Source organism: Hydra viridissima, unplaced genomic scaffold (assembly GCF_058129835.1).
Source record: "Hydra viridissima isolate aposymbiotic clone 2 unplaced genomic scaffold, HvirCarnegie_v1 scaffold_1, whole genome shotgun sequence".
Lineage (NCBI taxonomy): Eukaryota > Metazoa > Cnidaria > Hydrozoa > Anthoathecata > Hydridae > Hydra > Hydra viridissima.
In genome coordinates this window covers 16,985,186-17,006,684 of record NW_028324300.1, presented here as the reverse complement: position 1 = coordinate 17,006,684, position 21,499 = coordinate 16,985,186, and the positions used below count along the sequence as shown (strand labels likewise).

The following is a 21,499-nucleotide window of genomic DNA, read 5'->3' as shown; positions in this document are numbered from 1 at the left end:
TAAAAACGCTCAAATTTTGGCAAACAAATCTCATACGAAACGCTACTTTGATGTCAAGCTTTCGTTACTCCCTACTCCCTTCTAGCGGAGGGCGGCAAAAAGGTGTTGCATCCTAGAGCTAAAAGTGAGGAGGGAAGCAAGTTTTTTTTTCGTTTTGTTTGCTTTTTTATGTTTTTTGTTTTTTTGAGGGGGGAGAGTTAGAGGGTAAGGGGGTTAGGATTAGAGGGGGTTGGGGTTACGGTTTGGAAACCTGGGGACGAGGATATCAAGCAGGAGTTTAGTGTTAAGGTTAAAGGGCCCACGAGGGGCGTCCTTCAATTGTAAAATGCCTTTAGACGCACGTGTCTAGTCGTCTCGTTGCATCGACCTAGAGGAGTTTTCTGATAGATCTTGCGCTTTGGGCTCAGTTAATCGGTCTGTATCCATTGTAAACACGGTGTCTGCCGTTAGAAAATCGTTAACCAGGCGTTTGTGAGCTTTAACAACCATCCCTTTGAGTTTAAAACGAACGTTTCTTCAAAAGCCACTCGAGATGGAGGTACTCACGGAGGTTTGTTACGGTAACAACCCTGTGGTTTGCCATCTTCTTTCTTTCCGCAGCGTCGCAAACGCATCGGCCGGTCTCTTAGGTGACGAAAAAACGTCTGATCTCTCGACTGGAATGCTTAACGTACTAAGATTAGTAGAGTTAGTACTAAGAGTTGCATCTGGCCGCCGTAATTTTCTTCGATGATGTCTTGAAAATTTCGTGACGTCGTTTTCAAACCTCTAGGGTCGATTTTAACCTTCGACCTTAAAGTCGATTTTAGCCTTCGGTGTGGCTCTGTACAACTTTTGCGGTGAAAAAGCTTGCGCGGAGTCTACAGTTGTATTTAGCCGACAGACGCTGGCAACGCAGAAACAGAATGACTCTTGGGCGGCGCAAACCGAGCGTTCAGCAAATTTCTAGCATTTTACGTCAAAGCGGACAATCTGCACGACAAATAAAGCTAACTTTCTCGTTGCAACAGTTAGTCACTGGATCGTTGGACGAGTGTGTACAGCTGTTTTGCGTCGAAAGCCGACCGGTGGTCGGATGCGACTCTTCTTTTCATTCGAAAATCAGAACCTGGCCATCAGTCGTGTATCACCATCGAATGCTTAATGTAGTGATTTCTCGAAACGACAAAAGCTTGTAAAACAAACAGCTTCGCTGTACTGTTGCCTAATATGTTAACGGATGGCCAGGAACAACCTTGGTCTGTAATGAATGAGTTCGTTTTTCCATTCGAGGCACTAATTACTGCAGTTTTAAAAGTCACCTAAAGTATAAGCTCATCTCTCCATTCAAGAAAAACAAGCATCAGAGTTTCGGAAAGTTTGCATGCACGACACCACCATCGATGATACTTAAACAAACAGAAAATGAATTGCAAAACAGAACCACTGAATTGCAAAACATAACAACGGACAGCTTGTAAAATGCATGGTGATGAGCTTCTTCAATCCAATCAAGGAACCAAGCATCACAGTTTCGGCAATGGTGCATGTGCAAATCAGCAAACTGTGATACTTAATCAAACAACTTCACTGTTTTGCTTAGTTTAAGAACGGATGGCTAAGAACAACCTCGTTAGTGAGTATGAAGTCATCTCTTCATTCCAGGAATTAATAATAATCAGAGTTTTAGAAGTCTCTTACGTGCGATACTACTATCAACGGTACTTAATCAAACAGCCTCTCAGAATGGCCTAGTTTGAGAACGGAAGGCTAGGAACAACCTTAGTAGTGAGTCATCAGTTCAACTTTTCATTCAAGGAATTAAGCATCTAAAATCTGAAAAATAAAAAGAAGAGCTCTTTGTTAGAAGTTCTTATTTTTATTTTTCCTCAACTTCTATTTCTTTTCTTTTTTTACTTTTTTTTTTTTAATGATAGTTTTTCTTTTTTTTTATCTATTTTGTTCGTTTAAATTAATACAACAGGCGTTTTAGGTCGTTTCTGTAACATTATTTAACACTTTAAATTGTAATAAATATTTGAACAGAAGAAAATCCCTTTCGTAACGTTAAAATGTCATAAGAACATTTCATCTTTACCAAATACGCTTGTAAAAATAGTTTCACTTTTAAAGTTTGTTGTATATGTCTTTTAATTTAGTGAATCGCAATTTGGATTTTCTTAGGCGCACATCTACTTTAGTTGCTTTTTCTTAAAGAAAGGTCACCAGAGTTTTCTTACACAGCCCCTGCAGCATAATCTTTAACAAAATACTCTTTTGAAAAGTTTTACATTGAAATAAACAAAAGCCATTTGCGTAAGTAGAGATAACTTAGAGAATAAAAAGTGCATAAACGCCTCGCTACTTTGATGAAGAAGAAACGGATGACTAAATGCAACTTTTTAATTTCGTGTGCTATCTCTTTCGATTAAGGTACTTTTTGAATATTTTTTCAAAGAAATGTTAGCGTAGTTTTCCTTTTTTAAATTTAAATCATGTTTAAAGGTAGTTTTTGAATGTTTTTTCAAAGAAATGTTAGCGTAGTTTTCATCTATTAAATTTAAATCATGTTTAAAGGTAGTTTTTGAATGTTTTTTCAAAGAAATGTTAGCGTAGTTTTCATCTATTAAATCTAAATCATGTTTAAAGGTAGTTTTCGAATATTTTTTCAAAGAATTGTTAGCGTAGTTTTCCTCTTTTAGATCTAGCTTATGTTTAAGGTAGTTTTTGAGTATTTTTTCAAAGAAAAGTTAGCGTAGTTTTCCTCTTTTAGATCTAGCTTATGTTTAAGGTAGTTTTTGAGTATTTTTTCAAAGAAAAGTTAGCGTAGTTTTCCTCTTTTAGATCTAGCTTATGTTTAAGGTAGTTTTTAAATATTTTTTTAAAGAAAAGTTAGCATAGTTTTCCTCTTTTGGATATAGCTTATGTTTAAGGTAGTTTTTAAATATTTTTTTTAAAGAAAAGTTAGCGTAGTTTTCCTCCTTTAGATCTAGCTTATAATTCAGGTAGTTTTTGAATATTTTTTCAAATAAAAATTAGCAAAGTATAGTTTATTTAGCATGACATCACAAAATACTAAACTCAAAAAGGCAAGATAAAGTATAAGATAAACGTAAAATAAGATATAGATGAAACAAATGTTAGGCTGCATAAAATCAAAAACTGCATTGCCTATCATAAACACAAATGTCTAGTGAGAGCTTTTAAAGGTCGTTCTTTTCGTCTTTTAATTTGGTGAATCGCGATTTGAATTTTCTAAGGCGCACATGTCTTTCAGTTGCTTTTTTCTTAAGGAAAGGTCGCCAGAGTTTTTTTACGCAGCTCCTGCAGCATAATCTTTAACAAAATACTCTTTTGTATATCATTACATAGAAATAAACAAAAACCATATGCGTAAACAGAGATAAATTAGAACGCAAAAGTGCATAAAAAGCCTCGCTACTTTGCTATAGAAGAAGTGGATGACTAGATACAACTTTGTAAATTCGTGCACTACCTCAATGGATTAAGGTATTTTTCGAAAGTTTTTTAAAAGCATAAATAGCGTAGTCTTCCTCTTTTAAATCTAGCTTATGTCTAAGGCAGTTTTTGAATAGATTTTCAAAGAAAGGTTAGCGTACTTTTCCACTTTTAAGTTTAGCTTATGTAGCTTGACAAAACAACACACAAAAAGACAAGATAAAGTATCAGATAAACGTAAAATAAAATATAAATGAAACTAAAGTTAGGCTGCATAAAAAACAAACAACTTAATAATCTACTAGACATGTTTAAGTTGAATTAAGTAAAGTCCTTTGCGCAAATTTGGGTAAATAAGAGAGTAAAAATCCATAAAAAGAAGAAGTGGATGAGTAGATACAATTTTTTAAATTTGTGTGCTATCTCTATTGAATAAGGTAGTTTTCGAGAGTTTTTTCAAAGCAAAATTAGCGTAGTGTTCCTCTTTTAAATCTAGATTATCTCAAAAATAGATTTCGAATAGTTTTTCAAAGAAAGGTTAGCGCAGCTTTCCTCTTTTAACATTAGCTTATGTAGCTTGACATCACAGAACACAAAAAGATAAAATAAAATATAAGACAAACGTAAAATGAAAAATAGATGTAGCTAAAGTTAGGCAGCATAAAAAACCAACAACATAATAATCTACTAGGCATGTTTAAATTGAATTAAATAAAATCCTTTGCGCAAAAATAGGTATGTTAGAGAGTAAAAGCGCATAGAAAGCCTCGCTACTTTGCTGTGAAAGAAGTGGATGACTAGATACAACTTTTTAAAATCCTGTGCTATCTCTATCGATTAAGGTAGTTTTCGAAAGATTTTTCAAAGCAAAAATAGCGTAGTCTTTCTCTTTTAAATCTAGATTATGTCTAAGGTAGTTTTTGAACAGCTTTTCAAAGAAAGGTTAGCGTAGCTTTCCTCTTTTAAGTTTAGCTTATGTAGCTTGACATCACAAAACACAAAATTCAAAAAGACAAAATAAAATATAAGATAAACGTAAAATAAAATATAGATGAAGCTAAAGTTAGACTGCATAAAAAAACAACAACGTAATAACCTACTAGAATCTAATAAAACCCTATGCACAAATGTAGGTATGTTAGAGAGTAAAAGTGCATAAAAAGCCTCGCTACTTTGTTTAAGGTAGTTTTTGAATAGTTTTTCAAAGAAAGCTTAGCGTAGTTTTCCTCTTTAAAGTTTGGCTTATGTAGCTTGACATCACAAAACACAAAACACTAAAAGGAAAGGTAATATAAAAGTTAATCGTAAAATAAAATGTAGGTGAAATAAATGTTAGGCTGCATAAAAGAAAAAAAAAATCGTAACATAATAATCTTCTATATATGTTTGGATTGAATTAAATGAATTCCTTTGCGTAAATATAAGCAAACTAGTGAGAAAAAGTGCATAAAGAGCCTCGCTACTTTGCTGCAGAAGTAGTGGATGACTATATGCAATTTTTTAAAATCGTGTGCTATCTCTATCGATTAAGGTAGTTTTCGAAAGTTTTTTCAAAGTAAAAATAGTGTAGTTTTCCTCTTTTAAATCTAGCTTTTGTCTAGGGTAGTTTATGAATAGATTTTCAAAGAAAGGTTAGCGTAGCATTCCACTTTTAAGTTTAGCTTAAGTTGCTTGGCATCACAAAACTCAAAACTCAAAAAGAAAAGATAAAATATATGATAAACCTAAAACATAATATAGATGAAACTAAAGTTAGGCTGCATAAAAAACCAACAACATAATAATCTACTAGGCATGTTTAAATTGAATTAAATAAAATCCTTTGCGCAAATGTAGGTATGTTAGAGAGTAAAAGTGCATGAAAAGCCTCGCTACTTTGTTAAAGGTAGTTTTTGAATAGTTTTTCAAAGCAAGTTTAGCGTAGTTTTCCTCTTTTATGTTTAGACTATGTAGCTTGACATCACAGAACACAAAGCTCAAAAAGGCAAGATAAAATATAAGTTAATCGTAAAATATAGATGTAACAAAGTTTAGACTGCATAAAAAACCAACAACATAATAATCTACTAGGCATGTTTAAGTTGAATTAAATAATGTCCTTTGCGCAAATATAGGAAAGTTAGAGTAAAAATCCATAAAAAGCCTCGATACTTTGCTGAAGAAGAAGATGACTATATGCAACTTTTTAAAATTGTGAGCTATCTATATCGATTTAGGTCCTTTTTGAGTACTTTTTCAAAGAAAAGTTAGCGCAGTTTTCCCCTTTTAAGATTAGATTATGAAGCTTGACATAACAAAACACAAAACTAACAAAGGCAAGATAAAATATAAGGTAAACGCAATATAATGTATAGATGAAACTAAAGTTAGGCTGCATAAAACAAACGGGTAACAATACTCTTCTATGTATGTTTACATTGAGTTAAATAAAATCCTTTGCGCAAATATAGGTATGTTAGAGAATAAAAGTGCATAAAAAGCCTCAGTACTTTGCTGTAGAAGAAGTGGATGAGTAGATACAATTTTTTAAATTTGTGTGCTATCTCTATCGAATAAGTTAGTTTTCGAGAGTTTTTTCAAAGCAAAATTAGCGTAGTGTTCCTCTTTTAAATCTAGATTATCTCAAAAATAGATTTCGAATAGTTTTTCAAAGAAAGGTTAGCGCAGCTTTCCTCTTTTAACATTAGCTTATGTAGCTTGACATCACAGAACACAAAAAGATAAAATAAAATATAAGACAAACGTAAAATGAAAAATAGATGTAGCTAAAGTTAGGCTGCATAAAAAACCAACAACATAATAATCTACTAGGCATGTTTAAATTGAATTAAATAAAATCCTTTGCGCAAAAATAGGTATGTTAGAGAGTAAAAGCGCATAAAAAGCCTCGCTACTTTGTTAAAGGTAGTTTTTGAATAGTTTTTCAAAGACAGGTTAGCGTAAATTTCCTCTTTAAAGTTTAGCTTATGTAGCTTGACATCACAAAATATAAAACTCAAAAAGACAAGATAAAATATAAGATAAACGCAAAATAAAATATAGATGAAACTAAAGTTAGGCTGCATACAAAACCAACAACATAATATTCTACTAGTTATGTTTAAATTGAATTAAATAAAATCCTTTACGCAAATATAGGTAAGTTAGAGAGTAAAAGTGCATAAAAAGCTTTACTTTGCTGAAGAAGAAGATGAATAGATGCAACTTTTTAAATTCGTGAGCTATCTCTATCGGTGTAAGGTAGTTTTTGAACAATTTTTCAAAGAAAAGTTAGCCTAGTTTTCTTCTTTTAAGTTTAAATTATGTAGCTTGACATCACAAAATACAAAACTCAAAAAGACAAGATAAAATATAAGATAAACGCAAAATAAAATATAGATGAAACTAAAGTTAGGCTGCATACAAAACCAACAACATAATATTCTACTAGAAAAGTTAGCCTAGTTTCCTTCTTTTAAGTTTAGATTATGTAGCTTGACATCACAAAACACAAAAAGGCAAGATAAAATACAAGGTAAACGTAAAATAAAATAGAAGTCAAACAAAAGTTAGGTTGCATAAATACAAAAACTGCATTGCCAAAAATAGAATTTGTTGTCTAGAAAGACCTTTTAAACTTTGTTTCTTTCGTTTTTTGACTTAGTGAATCGCGATCTGGTTTTTCTTAGGCGCGCTTGTTTCTTAGTTGTTTTTTTTGTAAAGAAACTTTATTCAGACGTTTTTTTTTACGCAACTCCTTTAACATTATTTTTAACAAAGTATTCTTTTATACGTGTTTACATTGAAATAAAACCCTTTGCGTAAATAGAGATAAATTAGAGAGCAAAAGTACATAAAAAGCCTCGCTACTTTGCAGAAGAAGAATTGGATGGCAAGATTCGTGTGCTTTCTCTTTCGTTTAAGGTACTTCTTGAATATTTTTTCAAAGAAAAGTTAGCGTAGTTTTCCCCTTTTAAGTTTAGCTTACGCAGCTTGACATCACAAAACGCAAAAACCAATAAGGCATGATAAAATACAAGATAAACGTAAAATAAAATAGAAGTGAAACAAAAGTTAGACTGCATAAAAACAAAAAAAAAAAAAAAAACATAATATACTTCTATGTATGTTTACATTGATCTAAACAAAATCCTTTGTGTAAAGATATGAAAAAATAGAGAGTAAGAGTTCATAAAAAAGCCTCGCTATTTTGCTGAAGAAGAAATGGATGTCTAGATCTTTTAAAATAAGGAACTTTTTGATTTCTTTTTCCGAAAAATGGTTGGAGCAGTTTTCCTTTTTTAAATTTCACTTATGCAGTTTAACATCACAGGAAATATTATTTTGCTTTTTAACAAACTCTTAAAAACATCAGAAGTAATTCTAAATGCAACTCTATTAAAAGTTTTCACAGAATAACAAAACGACTTCTTTTTTTTTTTTTTAAAGATAAAAAAAAGTTTGAACTATCTTTAAATAAGAAATGTGAGAACAGTTTAACAGAACTTCTTGTTTATTATGTCTTTAGCGAAACAGATAAAAATATTTGCAAAAGCATAGATAAAACAAACTACACAAAAGGCCCATCTTTATTGCCAAACTGAACAAACTTATCTAAACTACATAAATGGTTTCACGATATTGCCATATTGAACAAACTTTTCTAAACTACCCTCTTTTTGAATTTTTAGCTTCATGTTTTTAATTTTGTCTTTAATATGGCTTTGGTAGGAGTACTTTTGCAAGACATGAATGAGCTTGTCACTGCTATGATTTGCCAAGATGCCAAGGTAATCTTTGTACGAGCAACTTGAGCTTACATCTGTAAACACGTCTTGCAAGATGTATGCCAACACCAAAGCTGCACATCGTGGAAAACTTCTGGTGTTGAACCATTCGTTGTGGCCAGGGCAAGCATTCAGCTCTTCAACTATTTCATCTAAAATTTTACAAACTCAAGTCATAACACAAAGTGATTAAATCAAATATTCATTTGGTTCTGAAGTAAGACAAGATTTATTCTGTTTTTTTATTTATTTTTTTTTTGTTGACCTTATTGTTTGCACTGATAGCAATAACTGGTTTTTGAAAGATTACCTAAATGGCATTGGCTAACTTCTGCTTTGTTTTCCTTTGTTCTTGGCTGAGTTGATCCTGAAATAAAATAAAACCATGTTCATTTTTCTAATTCATAAAAACCATCAACAGTTTCTAAGTGTTAGAGATGATAACAAGCTGTGCATGATTTCTAACGGTGATGTTTCTAACTTCATCATTAGAAATCGGGTAGACACAACTTTCTAAAAGTGCACTTAGCAATGATGGCTAGTTTTTGTTAACAGTTAACCATCTGAAATTGTGCAAGAAGAGGTTTGTGTTTATATATCTTTGTATAAATTAGGTTTTACATTACCGATGAGTTCTTGAGTGAAAGATGGCATTTCCAACTTGATTTTTTTTCTTCTTGGATCTTTTACTTCTAAAACATAATCAGTTTTAGTATCATTCACTTGTATAAACATTTAAGCAATCACAGAATTAGTCCTGCAACAAATACATACACACTTCTGTGTTGTTTTTTTGTTTTGTTTTGTTTTTTTTACAGCTCTAACAATAACAATAGGGCAAGGAGTTGATTTGGGCATTTTCATTTTTTGAAAGCGTGTTGAGATTTGCATAAAAATCAAAAATCAAAAATCAAAAAGAATTTACCTCTGGATGTAGAGGCAAGACTTTGGCTAAATAGGCTACCAACAGATTGAACAGCATAAGGTGAGAGCTGCTTTGCAAGAACAGTACCAGCCTGTTGGACAGGAACAGCTGAAACTGGATCAGATGAAAGAAACAAACTGGGTTTGGCCAATGTTTGCTGAAAAGCAACAAGGCTAGGAGTCAGAGGAACAGAAAAGACCTCTTTTGAAGGACAGAAAGCGACTTGCTGAGAAGGAGAAGCAGAAACAGGTTTGGCAACCACTTGCTCATTAAAGTAAACTGGAGAAAGTTTTGCATGGTGTTCAATAAAATCCGGTTCATCAGGAAATAATGTTAATGCAAGAGGAGAACAAGCTGTGCCAACAGGAACAGCTAGAGTCTGATCTACATCCATACAAACAGCTTGTTCGTTAGGAACTAGTTGTGCAAGAGCAGGGGATAGTTCAAGAACTGGACCAGCGATTGTTTGTTCAGATGGAACAGACGAAACAGGAGTTGAGGTAGGTTCACACAAGAAATCTACGGCATGGTCGTTGCTATCCTCTAAAGGAACATTGTTTTCTACAGCTGGAGAAAACGGAACCACTGTGGTACAGCTGAAAGTAGCAGCACATTCTTCAGAGTCAGAACCGGAGTCTAAATCTTCCTCAAAGATGTCCTCAACCTCATGAAAACCGTACTCCTCTGCATTAGTTTGGAGCCAGTCCATCACATCCTTCTCCTTCTTTGGTGGTCTCTCAGACTTTTCAACAGTCAAAGACTCTATGACTCCGAAGGACTGTCCGATGCCCAGGGCAAAGCGCAACTCCTCTGCAGCGTTCCACTGGGACACATAAAAGCTATCCATTGTGTTCCTGCTGTGCTTCATGTAGAGTGTAGCAAACCGCTCGCGATCTTCTTTGCTGTTGTTGGCAAAGTAAGTGGCTATCGAACCGCGAATGCAAGTGGGAGTAAGACGCTTCATGGGAATGTTTACTTGGCTTTTTCTGAAGCAGGACGTCAGGCAAGAGGAGATAGCAGAGGAACCCATCTGGTAAACAGGCACTCTAGTTGCACCGAGTGTCACACATTCGTCTTTGTTGGGTCTCATCGATGGAAAAAGGGGCCTGTAGCAGTCGCTCAACTCCAAAACAGTCTTGGTGTCTGCAGCCATGTAGTGAGAGTCGTTGACAAGAAGGTCTCTGTATCTCAGCAAATAAATATCGATCAACACTTTCAAGTCGTTCGGCACTAGAATGTTTTTGGCTCCGTACTTGTATGCTGTTTTGTAGCGCTCTTGCACAATGCAATATCCACACTCACTCTTCTCAGCAGCCATGTAGTCTCTAATGTTTAAAAGAGCAATGTTAGATTTTCTTAAACTGTTAATTACAGTGACAGAGAGCAGAAGATGGTTTCGTAGAGACACAGCATTGTCTCTAGTCGGTGTAAGAGACGGCTTTCTAATCGATTCCACTAACTGTCTTACGTATGCAGACTTGCCATATTCGTTCAGCAAACTGACATTGATGATGTTGATGCATTTTTTGCTTTTCACAAGGCTCCTCCTCAAAGAACGAAAGGGCCTCAGCACTTTTTGTAACTCCTCCACCTTGCAGCGCAAACGTCGGATGGCCTCATGAGAAAGTCCGAAATAGACATTCCTGGCTTCACTGAAACGAAACAGGAGACAAAGGTAGACAAGGCGGTTGTACAACGTGTGACAAGACATGGCTTTTGTTTGGTCAAGTTCACTCAGCTTGGAATTGAGCTGAATGTTTTTAAAGTGCATGGAAAAGTATCTATCCTCCAAAACGTTGGAATTGGTGAGAGCGTTCGGGTGCAGCGTCAGCGTGCTGTCACAACATGTCAATATTTCAACAACTGCATTTTTGTAGATCTTTGCTTGTGACAAAGTGTTGTTGTTGGCTACCACAAGCCACTTTTCAAAATCTCTGAAGAGCTCATCTGCTGACTGGTAATAAAAGTGAAAAGCATCTTTGTCCAGCTGAAACAAGAGTCTCTTATCTTCTGTCAAGACGGAGGAGTTGGAAACCAAGTGCTTTAAGGAATTAAAATCAGAGTCTAGGACGGATTCGGTGTTCAGCTCTTTGTTTTCTACAGAGGTGCAGTGGTTTGCAGAAGGAGCCTCGGACGAACCAGCAACTGATGAGGGCAAGCTTAAAAGAGGATCAGAGGAAAGAACCGGAGAAGAAAAAGAGGAGGAAGGCCCAGGAGCAGAGGATGCAGAGCCTGATGCAGACGCTTGTTCAGCTACTGGCTTAATACCAAAGAAGGCAGGTCGAATAAATTGAGGGACATAGAGCTTGTCGTTGTCGTATCGCTTTGCCTCTGCAATCTTTTGTTTGATCGTCTTGGAATCGTAGAAATGAGTCTCTTTCAAGTGTATGTCCAGTCGGTCGTAATACTTCCAACATTGCAAACAGGGGTAAGGTTTTGGACAGCCGGACTTGCGTTCGAGACGAGCATGCTGAAACTTCCTGACCATTGCAGAGTAAAAGATGGAAGCTTCATCCAAAGTCCAAGAATGATCTTTTTTAGTCAAGTGTCTTTTAATGCTTGTGGAGGAATGTTTGCACAAAGGCATCGGACAGCTAACAGCGTACCTCTTCTTGGTACCATAGAAAGGTACAACCCTGTTTACGGAGCCACACGCTGCAACTAATGCGGCCCTGACTTTGTTTTTGAGCTTTAAGTCTCTCTGTTCTTGTGACTGCCTTCTTTTCTTTTTTTTCGCTTTAGAGTTCGGAGAAGGGGCAACAACAGTGTTGTTTTCTTGTGAAGAAGACATGTTCAGGTGTTTGTTTGCAACGGTTTATGCTAAAAAAAAGAAGACAGTTAGTGAGAGTGTTTTTCTTCTGCCTGCATCCTGGAATCCTGGAATGTTTACAACTGCAGGGAAGAGCTGTGTTTTTTCGAATCCTCTGCAAAAGAGAAAAAAGAAAGAAAAGAGAGCAACAAGAAGAAACAAAGTTTCCACTAGCAAATGAAAAAGAATGAGAGCAACTAGCATTACATGCATGGTGGCAGCAGTGATTGCTATTATGAGAAGGAGAATGAGAAAAAAAAAAAAAAAAAAGAAACAAATAAATAAAGAGATGGAGTTTGAGAGGATCTCGCAACCATATGACTCAAAGAAAGAAACTGTGTTGAAAAAAGGCAAGAGAGGGCAAATAGAACTTGCTAACAAGGACAAATGACAGACATAACTACAACAGTAACAACTCTCATTGCAAGCATAATAACAACAGCATCAGCATCACTGACTCAGAGAGTGTTGACATAACAAAAAAGAAAACAAAAGTACAAGCCAAGTGGGGGAACATTAACAAACACTCATTGCAACTATAACAACAACAACAACAACAGCAACAGCATCACTGACTCAGAGGGTATTGATAAAAAAAAACAAGCAAAACAAAAACAAACAAAAAAACAAATAAAAAAACAAAACAAGCAAATTGGGTGAACAGTAACAACTCTCATTGCAAGCATAATAACAACAACAGCATCAGCATCAGCATCACTGACTCAGAGAGTGTTGACAAAATAAAATAGACAATAAGCAAGCAAAGTGGGTGAACAGTAACAACTCTCACTGCAAGCATAATAACAACAACAGCATCAGCATCAGCATCACTGACTCAGAGAGTGTTGATAAAATAAAACAGATTATAAACAAACAAAGTGGGTGAACAGTAACAGCTCTCATTGAAAGCATAATAACAACAACAGCATCACTAACTCAGAGGATATATAAAAAAACAAACAAACAAACAAACAAAACAAAAACAAAAAAAAAACAAGCAAAGTGGCTGAACAGTAACAGCTATCATTGCAAGTAAAATAACAACAACAGCATCAGCAACATCATCACTGACTCAGAGAGTGGTGATAAAATAAAACAGATTAAAAAACAAGCAAAGTGGCTAAACAGTAACAACTATAAATACAAGTAAAATGACAAAAGCAGCAACAGCATCACTAACTCGCAGGGTGTTGATAAAAAAAAAAGCAACAAACAAATAAAGCAAGCAAAGTGGGTGAACATTAACACTCATTGCAACTATAATAACACCAACAGCAACAGCATCAGTGACTCAAAGGGTGTTGATAAACAAAAACAAAGGCACAAACAAAACAAGCAGAGTGGGTGAACATTAACAACACTTATTGCAAGCATAATAACAACAACAGCATCAGCATCACTGACTCAGAGAGTGTTGATAAAATAAAATAGATTATAAACATGCCAAGTTTGTGAACATTAACAAACACTCATTGCAACTATAACAACGACTACAGCAACAGCATCACTTACTCAGAGAGTGTTGAGAAAAAAAACAACAAAAAAAACAAAAACAAAACAAAACAGAAAACAGAAGTACAAGCCAAGGGGGGGAACATTAACAAACACTCATTGCAACTATAACAACAACAACAGCAACAGCATCACTTACTCAGAGGATATTGATAAAAAAAACAAACAAACAAACAAACAAAACAAGCAAAGTGGCTGAACAGTAACAGCTATCATTGCAAGTAAAATAACAACAACAGCATCAGCAACATCATCACTGACTCAGAGAGTGGTGATAAAATAAAACAGATTAAAAAACAAGCAAAGTGGCTGAACAGTAACAACTATAAATACAAGTAAAATGACAAAAGCAGCAACAGCATCACTAACTCGCAGGGTGTTGATAAAAAAAAAAAGCAACAAACAAACAAAGCAAGCAAAGTGGGTGAACATTAACACTCATTGCAACTATAATAACACCAACAGCAACAGCATCAGTGACTCAAAGGGTGTTGATAAACAAAAACAAAAGCACAAACAAAACAAGCAAAGTGGGTGAACATTAGCAACACTTATTGCAAGCACAATAACAACAACAGCATCAGCATCACTGACTCAGAGAGTGTTGATAAAACAAAATAGATTATAAACAAGCCAAGTTGGTGAACATTAACAAACACTCATTGCAACTGTAATAAGAACAACAGCAACAGCATCACTGACACAAAGGGTGTTGATAAACAAAAACAAAAACACAAGCAAAGTGGGTGAACATTAACAACACTCATTGCAACTATAACAACAACAACAGCAACAGCATCACTGGCTCAAAGGGTGTTGATAAAATAAAGAAATAAAAACAAAACAAGCAAAGTGGGTGAACAGTAACAACTCCCATTGCAAGCATAATAACGACAACAGCAACAGCAACACCATCACTGACTCAGAGAGTGTTGATAAAATAAAATAGATTATAAACAAGCCAAGTTGGTGAACATTAACAAACACTCATTGCAACTATAACAACGACTACAGCAACAGCATCACTTACTCAGAGAGTGTTGAGAAAAAAAAAACAAAAACAAAAAAAAAACAAAACAAAACAGAAAACAAAAGTACAAGCCAAGTGGGGGAACATTAACAAACACTCATTGCAACTGTAACAACAACAACAGCAACAGCATCACTTACTCAGAGAGTGTTTATAAATAAAACAAAAAACAAAAACAAGAAACAAAAATACAAGCCAAGTGGGTGATTACTAACAGCGCTAACAGCAGCAACAACAGTGTCTTTAGAAACAACAAACAAGTACAACAGCAACAACTGCTTTTACAGAGTATAACAATAACAACAACATGGCACTAACAACAACAAAAGGGTTGGAATAAAAACCTGTAGGCAAAAGGAGAGCTGCATTCAGACAAGATCGATTACAAAGAGGCTCTTCTTTAGGACAGAGGAGAAACTGCTTTTGAGGACAGAGGGACTTTTGTTGTTGTGGTTGTTGTTGTTGTTGTGCAGAAACCAACAAACTTTTATTGAACCGAATATAACCGAATATAACCGAAAGTCTTGTTTGCTTCTGTTTTGTGCCATCAAGAAGGGAAAACAAAACATCACAAAACAAACGAAGCAAACGAAACAAACAAACAAACAAACGAACGAAACAAACAAACAAAAAAAAAAAAATTAAAAAAATTAACAAACAAACAAACAAACAAACAAGCAAACAAACAAAAACAAATAAGAAAAACAGAAAACGCAGTACCGAAACCTCGCCATTTTTTATCCTTCCTCAAGCTTTCTCTGGGCGCCAAAGACCGAGAAAGTTGAGCAAACGTGACGTTGAGGGGGGGGAGGGGGGTACTTAAGGACAGCAGACCGACCAATGGCACGCTTAGGAGAGACCCACGTGAATGCTACATTTTCTTTCTATGTACGCTGAATCCGCTCAAAGTCTGGAATTTCCAGCATTCACGTGTCATCACTCCAGCCACCAGATTGGCCCACACTTTGCACACTTTCAAGACTAGAAACTCACTTGTGCTCAATTTGAGCAAAAAAAAAAAAAAAACTAAGTCTCGCATGGCGACAACTTTTCCAAAAGCAAACAAAGGCAAACGAAGGCAAACGAAGAAAAACAAAAACAAATAAACAAAAACAAAACCGAATAGGGAGAGAGAGAGTGAGTCGACTCATTTCTTTCGACTGCCTTAAACGAGAAGTCTAAAACGTTTAAAAGTTGAAAACTAAGTTTTTTAAATGAACTGCACCGAAAAAACTTTACGACAGTTTAGCTGGTTAAAAACGCAGAGGAAAATATTTTATAAAATTTAAGCGTTCTAAAGATGTCCATTTTTGTTTTTGTTTTTTTTATTTTGGTTTGTTTCTGGCTTGTTTCTTTCTTTAAATTCTAGCGATCGAGCATATTTGAACGGTTTCATCAACCTGTCGGCGCACGTGCTCGAGAGCTAGAACTTTGATTGCTTTTGTTGTTGAGAATTGAGAATGTCCGAGCAGGTTTTTTTATCGATTTCATCGCTTGTGGCGAGGCAAAAATCAAAACGCTTTTTGGACGAAAGAAAAGAGATTAAAAGGAAAAAAGAGAAGAAAAAAAAAACAAAAAAATAGGTTATGTGTTATGAACATTTATTTTCTCACGCGATGACGTCTAGTTTTGTTAGAGTAATTAAAATATGGTATCAAGTTTGTAATTTCTATCTTATTTTTAGTTACGGATAATTGCCAATTATGTCACGTTTAGTATACACAACGCTGTTTTCTTAATAGCAATATGATACAAACAAGTTATAAAAAAAAAGCGTTCGCTCGATCTTCCTTAGTCAGTTGAACAAAAAGAAATTTTCACAACATATGATTGATTTGGTTGTCCTAGCAAGCTGTTTTAGCAAACGACTAGAGGTTGCAACTGTTGTTCATTGAAAACGAAAAATCTAGCGTCAGCAAGAAATTTTTGAATACATAATGTACACAAAAGTGGCACTTACAAATGAAAATGTAAAAAAAAACTGTTTACCTTGATGCCAGACTCGCAGAGATGTTGTCGCTCGTTGCTATCGACTGCGAACAGCTTTGTTGTTTTTCGAAGTGCCTCTTCATTCTACTTATAGCCGAAGTTTTGGCTTCGAAAAAAAATACGAACGTCGTTAAGCTCAACGAGCTGCTTTAATTGTTGTTCGTGCGAAAACGAAATGCTTAAAACGGATAAAAGTGTTGGCGTAATTACACTTTTCGACCGCGATGCAGTTTGTCAACTCTAGCGTACTTTTTTGGCTCGTGGAGCAAAAGCCTCATGATAATAGCAAAGGCTTAAAATGTCTTAACATGTCAGCAAAGGCTTAATATGCTTAATAAACTGTGGTTAAGCTTTTGCGGTGCAGTTCATTTACAACTTAATTTGCAACTTGCTGGCACAAGCAAACGTTTATGACTTCTCGTTTAAGACAGTTGAGCGAAATCAGTCGACTCACTCATTCTCCCTTTTCTGTTTTGTTTTTGTTTTGTTTTTTTGTTTTTGTTTTTGTTTTTGTTTGTTTTTTTTTTTTCTTTGTTTGTCTTTTGTTTAAAATGTAAAAAACTCGAAAGGAAAGTTGTTGCTTTGTTTGCTTATTGAAAGTTTTCGCCAGTTGCAAGACTTAGTTTTGTTTTTGTTTACTTATTAAAATATCGAGGAAAATATTTGAGGACATCGCATTCTAATGGTGCCTTTATAACAACATCTAACGATTTAACGTTTAATGTTGTGCTCAAAAAAAAAATTCCTTTTATATCTCTCAATGGTCTCCAACGATAAAACTGCCGACCAATCGCAACGATTAAACAGCCAACCAATGGCAGCTCAATGGTCTCCAAACAAGAGACTGCCGACCAATGGCAGCTCAGTGGTTTGAGAAGTGAGATCATTCGATTTCCTTTTATTATCTCCAGTTTGAACTAGTGCTTGGCTTGTGGTGCAGAAACTAAAACTTCCCGTTTTTGTATTTTGTTTTGAATTTCTTTGCTTTGAGCTTTTTAATCGATCGATAGCTTTAGGAGAAAAGAAGAAACCCCTCTGACGAAGTCTTGGCTTTTTTAAAAACGCTCAAATTTTGGCAAACAAATCTCATACGAAACGCTACTTTGATGTCAAGCTTTCGTTACTCCCTACTCCCTTCTAGCGGAGGGCGGCAAAAAGGTGTTGCATCCTAGAGCTAAAAGTGAGGAGGGAAGCAAGTTTTTTTTTCGTTTTGTTTGCTTTTTTATGTTTTTTGTTTTTTTGAGGGGGGAGAGTTAGAGGGTAAGGGGGTTAGGATTAGAGGGGGTTGGGGTTACGGTTTGGAAACCTGGGGACGAGGATATCAAGCAGGAGTTTAGTGTTAAGGTTAAAGGGCCCACGAGGGGCGTCCTTCAATTGTAAAATGCCTTTAGACGCACGTGTCTAGTCGTCTCGTTGCATCGACCTAGAGGAGTTTTCTGATAGATCTTGCGCTTTGGGCTCAGTTAATCGGTCTGTATCCATTGTAAACACGGTGTCTGCCGTTAGAAAATCGTTAACCAGGCGTTTGTGAGCTTTAACAACCATCCCTTTGAGTTTAAAACGAACGTTTCTTCAAAAGCCACTCGAGATGGAGGTACTCACGGAGGTTTGTTACGGTAACAACCCTGTGGTTTGCCATCTTCTTTCTTTCCGCAGCGTCGCAAACGCATCGGCCGGTCTCTTAGGTGACGAAAAAACGTCTGATCTCTCGACTGGAATGCTTAACGTACTAAGATTAGTAGAGTTAGTACTAAGAGTTGCATCTGGCCGCCGTAATTTTCTTCGATGATGTCTTGAAAATTTCGTGACGTCGTTTTCAAACCTCTAGGGTCGATTTTAACCTTCGACCTTAAAGTCGATTTTAGCCTTCGGTGTGGCTCTGTACAACTTTTGCGGTGAAAAAGCTTGCGCGGAGTCTACAGTTGTATTTAGCCGACAGACGCTGGCAACGCAGAAACAGAATGACTCTTGGGCGGCGCAAACCGAGCGTTCAGCAAATTTCTAGCATTTTACGTCAAAGCGGACAATCTGCACGACAAATAAAGCTAACTTTCTCGTTGCAACAGTTAGTCACTGGATCGTTGGACGAGTGTGTACAGCTGTTTTGCGTCGAAAGCCGACCGGTGGTCGGATGCGACTCTTCTTTTCATTCGAAAATCAGAACCTGGCCATCAGTCGTGTATCACCATCGAATGCTTAATGTAGTGATTTCTCGAAACGACAAAAGCTTGTAAAACAAACAGCTTCGCTGTACTGTTGCCTAATATGTTAACGGATGGCCAGGAACAACCTTGGTCTGTAATGAATGAGTTCGTTTTTCCATTCGAGGCACTAATTACTGCAGTTTTAAAAGTCACCTAAAGTATAAGCTCATCTCTCCATTCAAGAAAAACAAGCATCAGAGTTTCGGAAAGTTTGCATGCACGACACCACCATCGATGATACTTAAACAAACAGAAAATGAATTGCAAAACAGAACCACTGAATTGCAAAACATAACAACGGACAGCTTGTAAAATGCATGGTGATGAGCTTCTTCAATCCAATCAAGGAACCAAGCATCACAGTTTCGGCAATGGTGCATGTGCAAATCAGCAAACTGTGATACTTAATCAAACAACTTCACTGTTTTGCTTAGTTTAAGAACGGATGGCTAAGAACAACCTCGTTAGTGAGTATGAAGTCATCTCTTCATTCCAGGAATTAATAATAATCAGAGTTTTAGAAGTCTCTTACGTGCGATACTACTATCAACGGTACTTAATCAAACAGCCTCTCAGAATGGCCTAGTTTGAGAACGGAAGGCTAGGAACAACCTTAGTAGTGAGTCATCAGTTCAACTTTTCATTCAAGGAATTAAGCATCTAAAATCTGAAAAATAAAAAGAAGAGCTCTTTGTTAGAAGTTCTTATTTTTATTTTTCCTCAACTTCTATTTCTTTTCTTTTTTTACTTTTTTTTTTTTAATGATAGTTTTCTTTTTTTTTATCTATTTTGTTCGTTTAAATTAATACAACAGGCGTTTTAGGTCGTTTCTGTAACATTATTTAACACTTTAAATTGTAATAAATATTTGAACAGAAGAAAATCCCTTTCGTAACGTTAAAATGTCATAAGAACATTTCATCTTTACCAAATACGCTTGTAAAAATAGTTTCACTTTTAAAGTTTGTTGTATATGTCTTTTAATTTAGTGAATCGCAATTTGGATTTTCTTAGGCGCACATCTACTTTAGTTGCTTTTTCTTAAAGAAAGGTCACCAGAGTTTTCTTACACAGCCCCTGCAGCATAATCTTTAACAAAATACTCTTTTGAAAAGTTTTACATTGAAATAAACAAAAGCCATTTGCGTAAGTAGAGATAACTTAGAGAATAAAAAGTGCATAAACGCCTCGCTACTTTGATGAAGAAGAAACGGATGACTAAATGCAACTTTTTAATTTCGTGTGCTATCTCTTTCGATTAAGGTACTTTTTGAATATTTTTTCAAAGAAATGTTAGCGTAGTTTTCCTTTTTTAAATTTAAATCATGTTTAAAGGTAGTTTTTGAATGTTTTTTCAAAGAAATGTTAGCGTAGTTTTCATCTATTAAATTTAAATCATGTTTAAAGGTAGTTTTTGAATGTTTTTTCAAAGAAATGTTAGCGTAGTTTTCATCTATTAAATCTAAATCATGTTTAAAGGTAGTTTTCGAATATTTTTTCAAAGAATTGTTAGCGTAGTTTTCCTCTTTTAGATCTAGCTTATGTTTAAGGTAGTTTTTGAGTATTTTTTCAAAGAAAAGTTAGCGTAGTTTTCCTCTTTTAGATCTAGCTTATGTTTAAGGTAGTTTTTGAGTATTTTTTTCAAAGAAAAGTTAGCGTAGTTTTCCTCTTTTAGATCTAGCTTATGTTTAAGGTAGTTTTTAAATATTTTTTTAAAGAAAAGTTAGCATAGTTTTCCTCTTTTGGATATAGCTTATGTTTAAGGTAGTTTTTAAATATTTTTTTTAAAGAAAAGTTAGCGTAGTTTTCCTCCTTTAGATCTAGCTTATAATTCAGGTAGTTTTTGAATATTTTTTCAAATAAAAATTAGCAAAGTATAGTTTATTTAGCATGACATCACAAAATACTAAACTCAAAAAGGCAAGATAAAGTATAAGATAAACGTAAAATAAGATATAGATGAAACAAATGTTAGGCTGCATAAAATCAAAAACTGCATTGCCTATCATAAACACAAATGTCTAGTGAGAGCTTTTAAAGGTCGTTCTTTTCGTCTTTTAATTTGGTGAATCGCGATTTGAATTTTCTAAGGCGCACATGTCTTTCAGTTGCTTTTTTCTTAAGGAAAGGTCGCCAGAGTTTTTTTACGCAGCTCCTGCAGCATAATCTTTAACAAAATACTCTTTTGTATATCATTACATAGAAATAAACAAAAACCATATGCGTAAACAGAGATAAATTAGAACGCAAAAGTGCATAAAAAGCCTCGCTACTTTGCTATAGAAGAAGTGGATGACTAGATACAACTTTGTAAATTCGTGCACTACCTCAATGGATTAAGGTATTTTTCGAAAGTTTTTTAAAAGCATAAATAGCGTAGTCTTCCTCTTTTAAATCTAGCTTATGTCTAAGGCAGTTTTTGAATAGATTTTCAAAGAAAGGTTAGCGTACTTTTCCACTTTTAAGTTTAGCTTATGTAGCTTGACAAAACAACACACAAAAAGACAAGATAAAGTATCAGATAAACGTAAAATAAAATATAAATGAAACTAAAGTTAGGCTGCATAAAAAACAAACAACTTAATAATCTACTAGACATGTTTAAGTTGAATTAAGTAAAGTCCTTTGCGCAAATTTGGGTAAATAAGAGAGTAAAAATCCATAAAAAGAAGAAGTGGATGAGTAGATACAATTTTTAAATTTGTGTGCTATCTCTATTGAATAAGGTAGTTTTCGAGAGTTTTTTCAAAGCAAAATTAGCGTAGTGTTCCTCTTTTAAATCTAGATTATCTCAAAAATAGATTTCGAATAGTTTTTCAAAGAAAG

General features: G+C 35.0%; 1 protein-coding gene across 3 annotated transcripts; it reads right to left on the bottom strand.

Annotated features, from left to right (window-relative positions):
* Positions 1–7,988: 7,988 nt before the first annotated feature.
* Positions 7,989–15,273, bottom strand: LOC149893629 (uncharacterized). 3 transcript variants are annotated; one of them, XM_090091578.1, is made up of 5 exons: positions 15,201–15,273; positions 9,130–11,949; positions 8,831–8,896; positions 8,515–8,571; positions 7,989–8,356 (listed from the first exon to the last, which is right to left on the bottom strand). In XM_090091578.1, the coding sequence occupies exons 2-5, from the start codon at positions 11,918–11,920 to the stop codon at positions 8,037–8,039; spliced, it is 3,234 nt and encodes a 1,077-aa protein (XP_089947704.1). In that variant the 5' UTR covers positions 11,921–11,949; positions 15,201–15,273; the 3' UTR covers positions 7,989–8,036. The 3 variants fall into 3 exon arrangements, with proteins under 3 accessions (XP_089947704.1, XP_089947715.1, XP_089947710.1); XM_090091589.1 differs by having other exon boundaries at positions 15,207–15,273; XM_090091584.1 differs by lacking the exon at positions 15,201–15,273 and having other exon boundaries at positions 9,130–14,896.
* Between the last annotated feature and the right edge of the window lie 6,226 nt (positions 15,274–21,499).

Coding starts and splice junctions, on each gene's coding strand:
- LOC149893629 (XM_090091578.1), bottom strand. CDS start 11,920: ATGTCTTCTTCACAAGAAAACAACACTGTTGTTGCCCCTTCTCCGAAC. Junction 8,572..8,830: donor TTTCACTCAAGAACTCATCG/GTAATGTAAAAC, acceptor ATTTTATTTCAG/GATCAACTCAGCCAAGAACA. Junction 8,357..8,514: donor AGTTAGCCAATGCCATTTAG/GTAATCTTTCAA, acceptor GTAAAATTTTAG/ATGAAATAGTTGAAGAGCTG.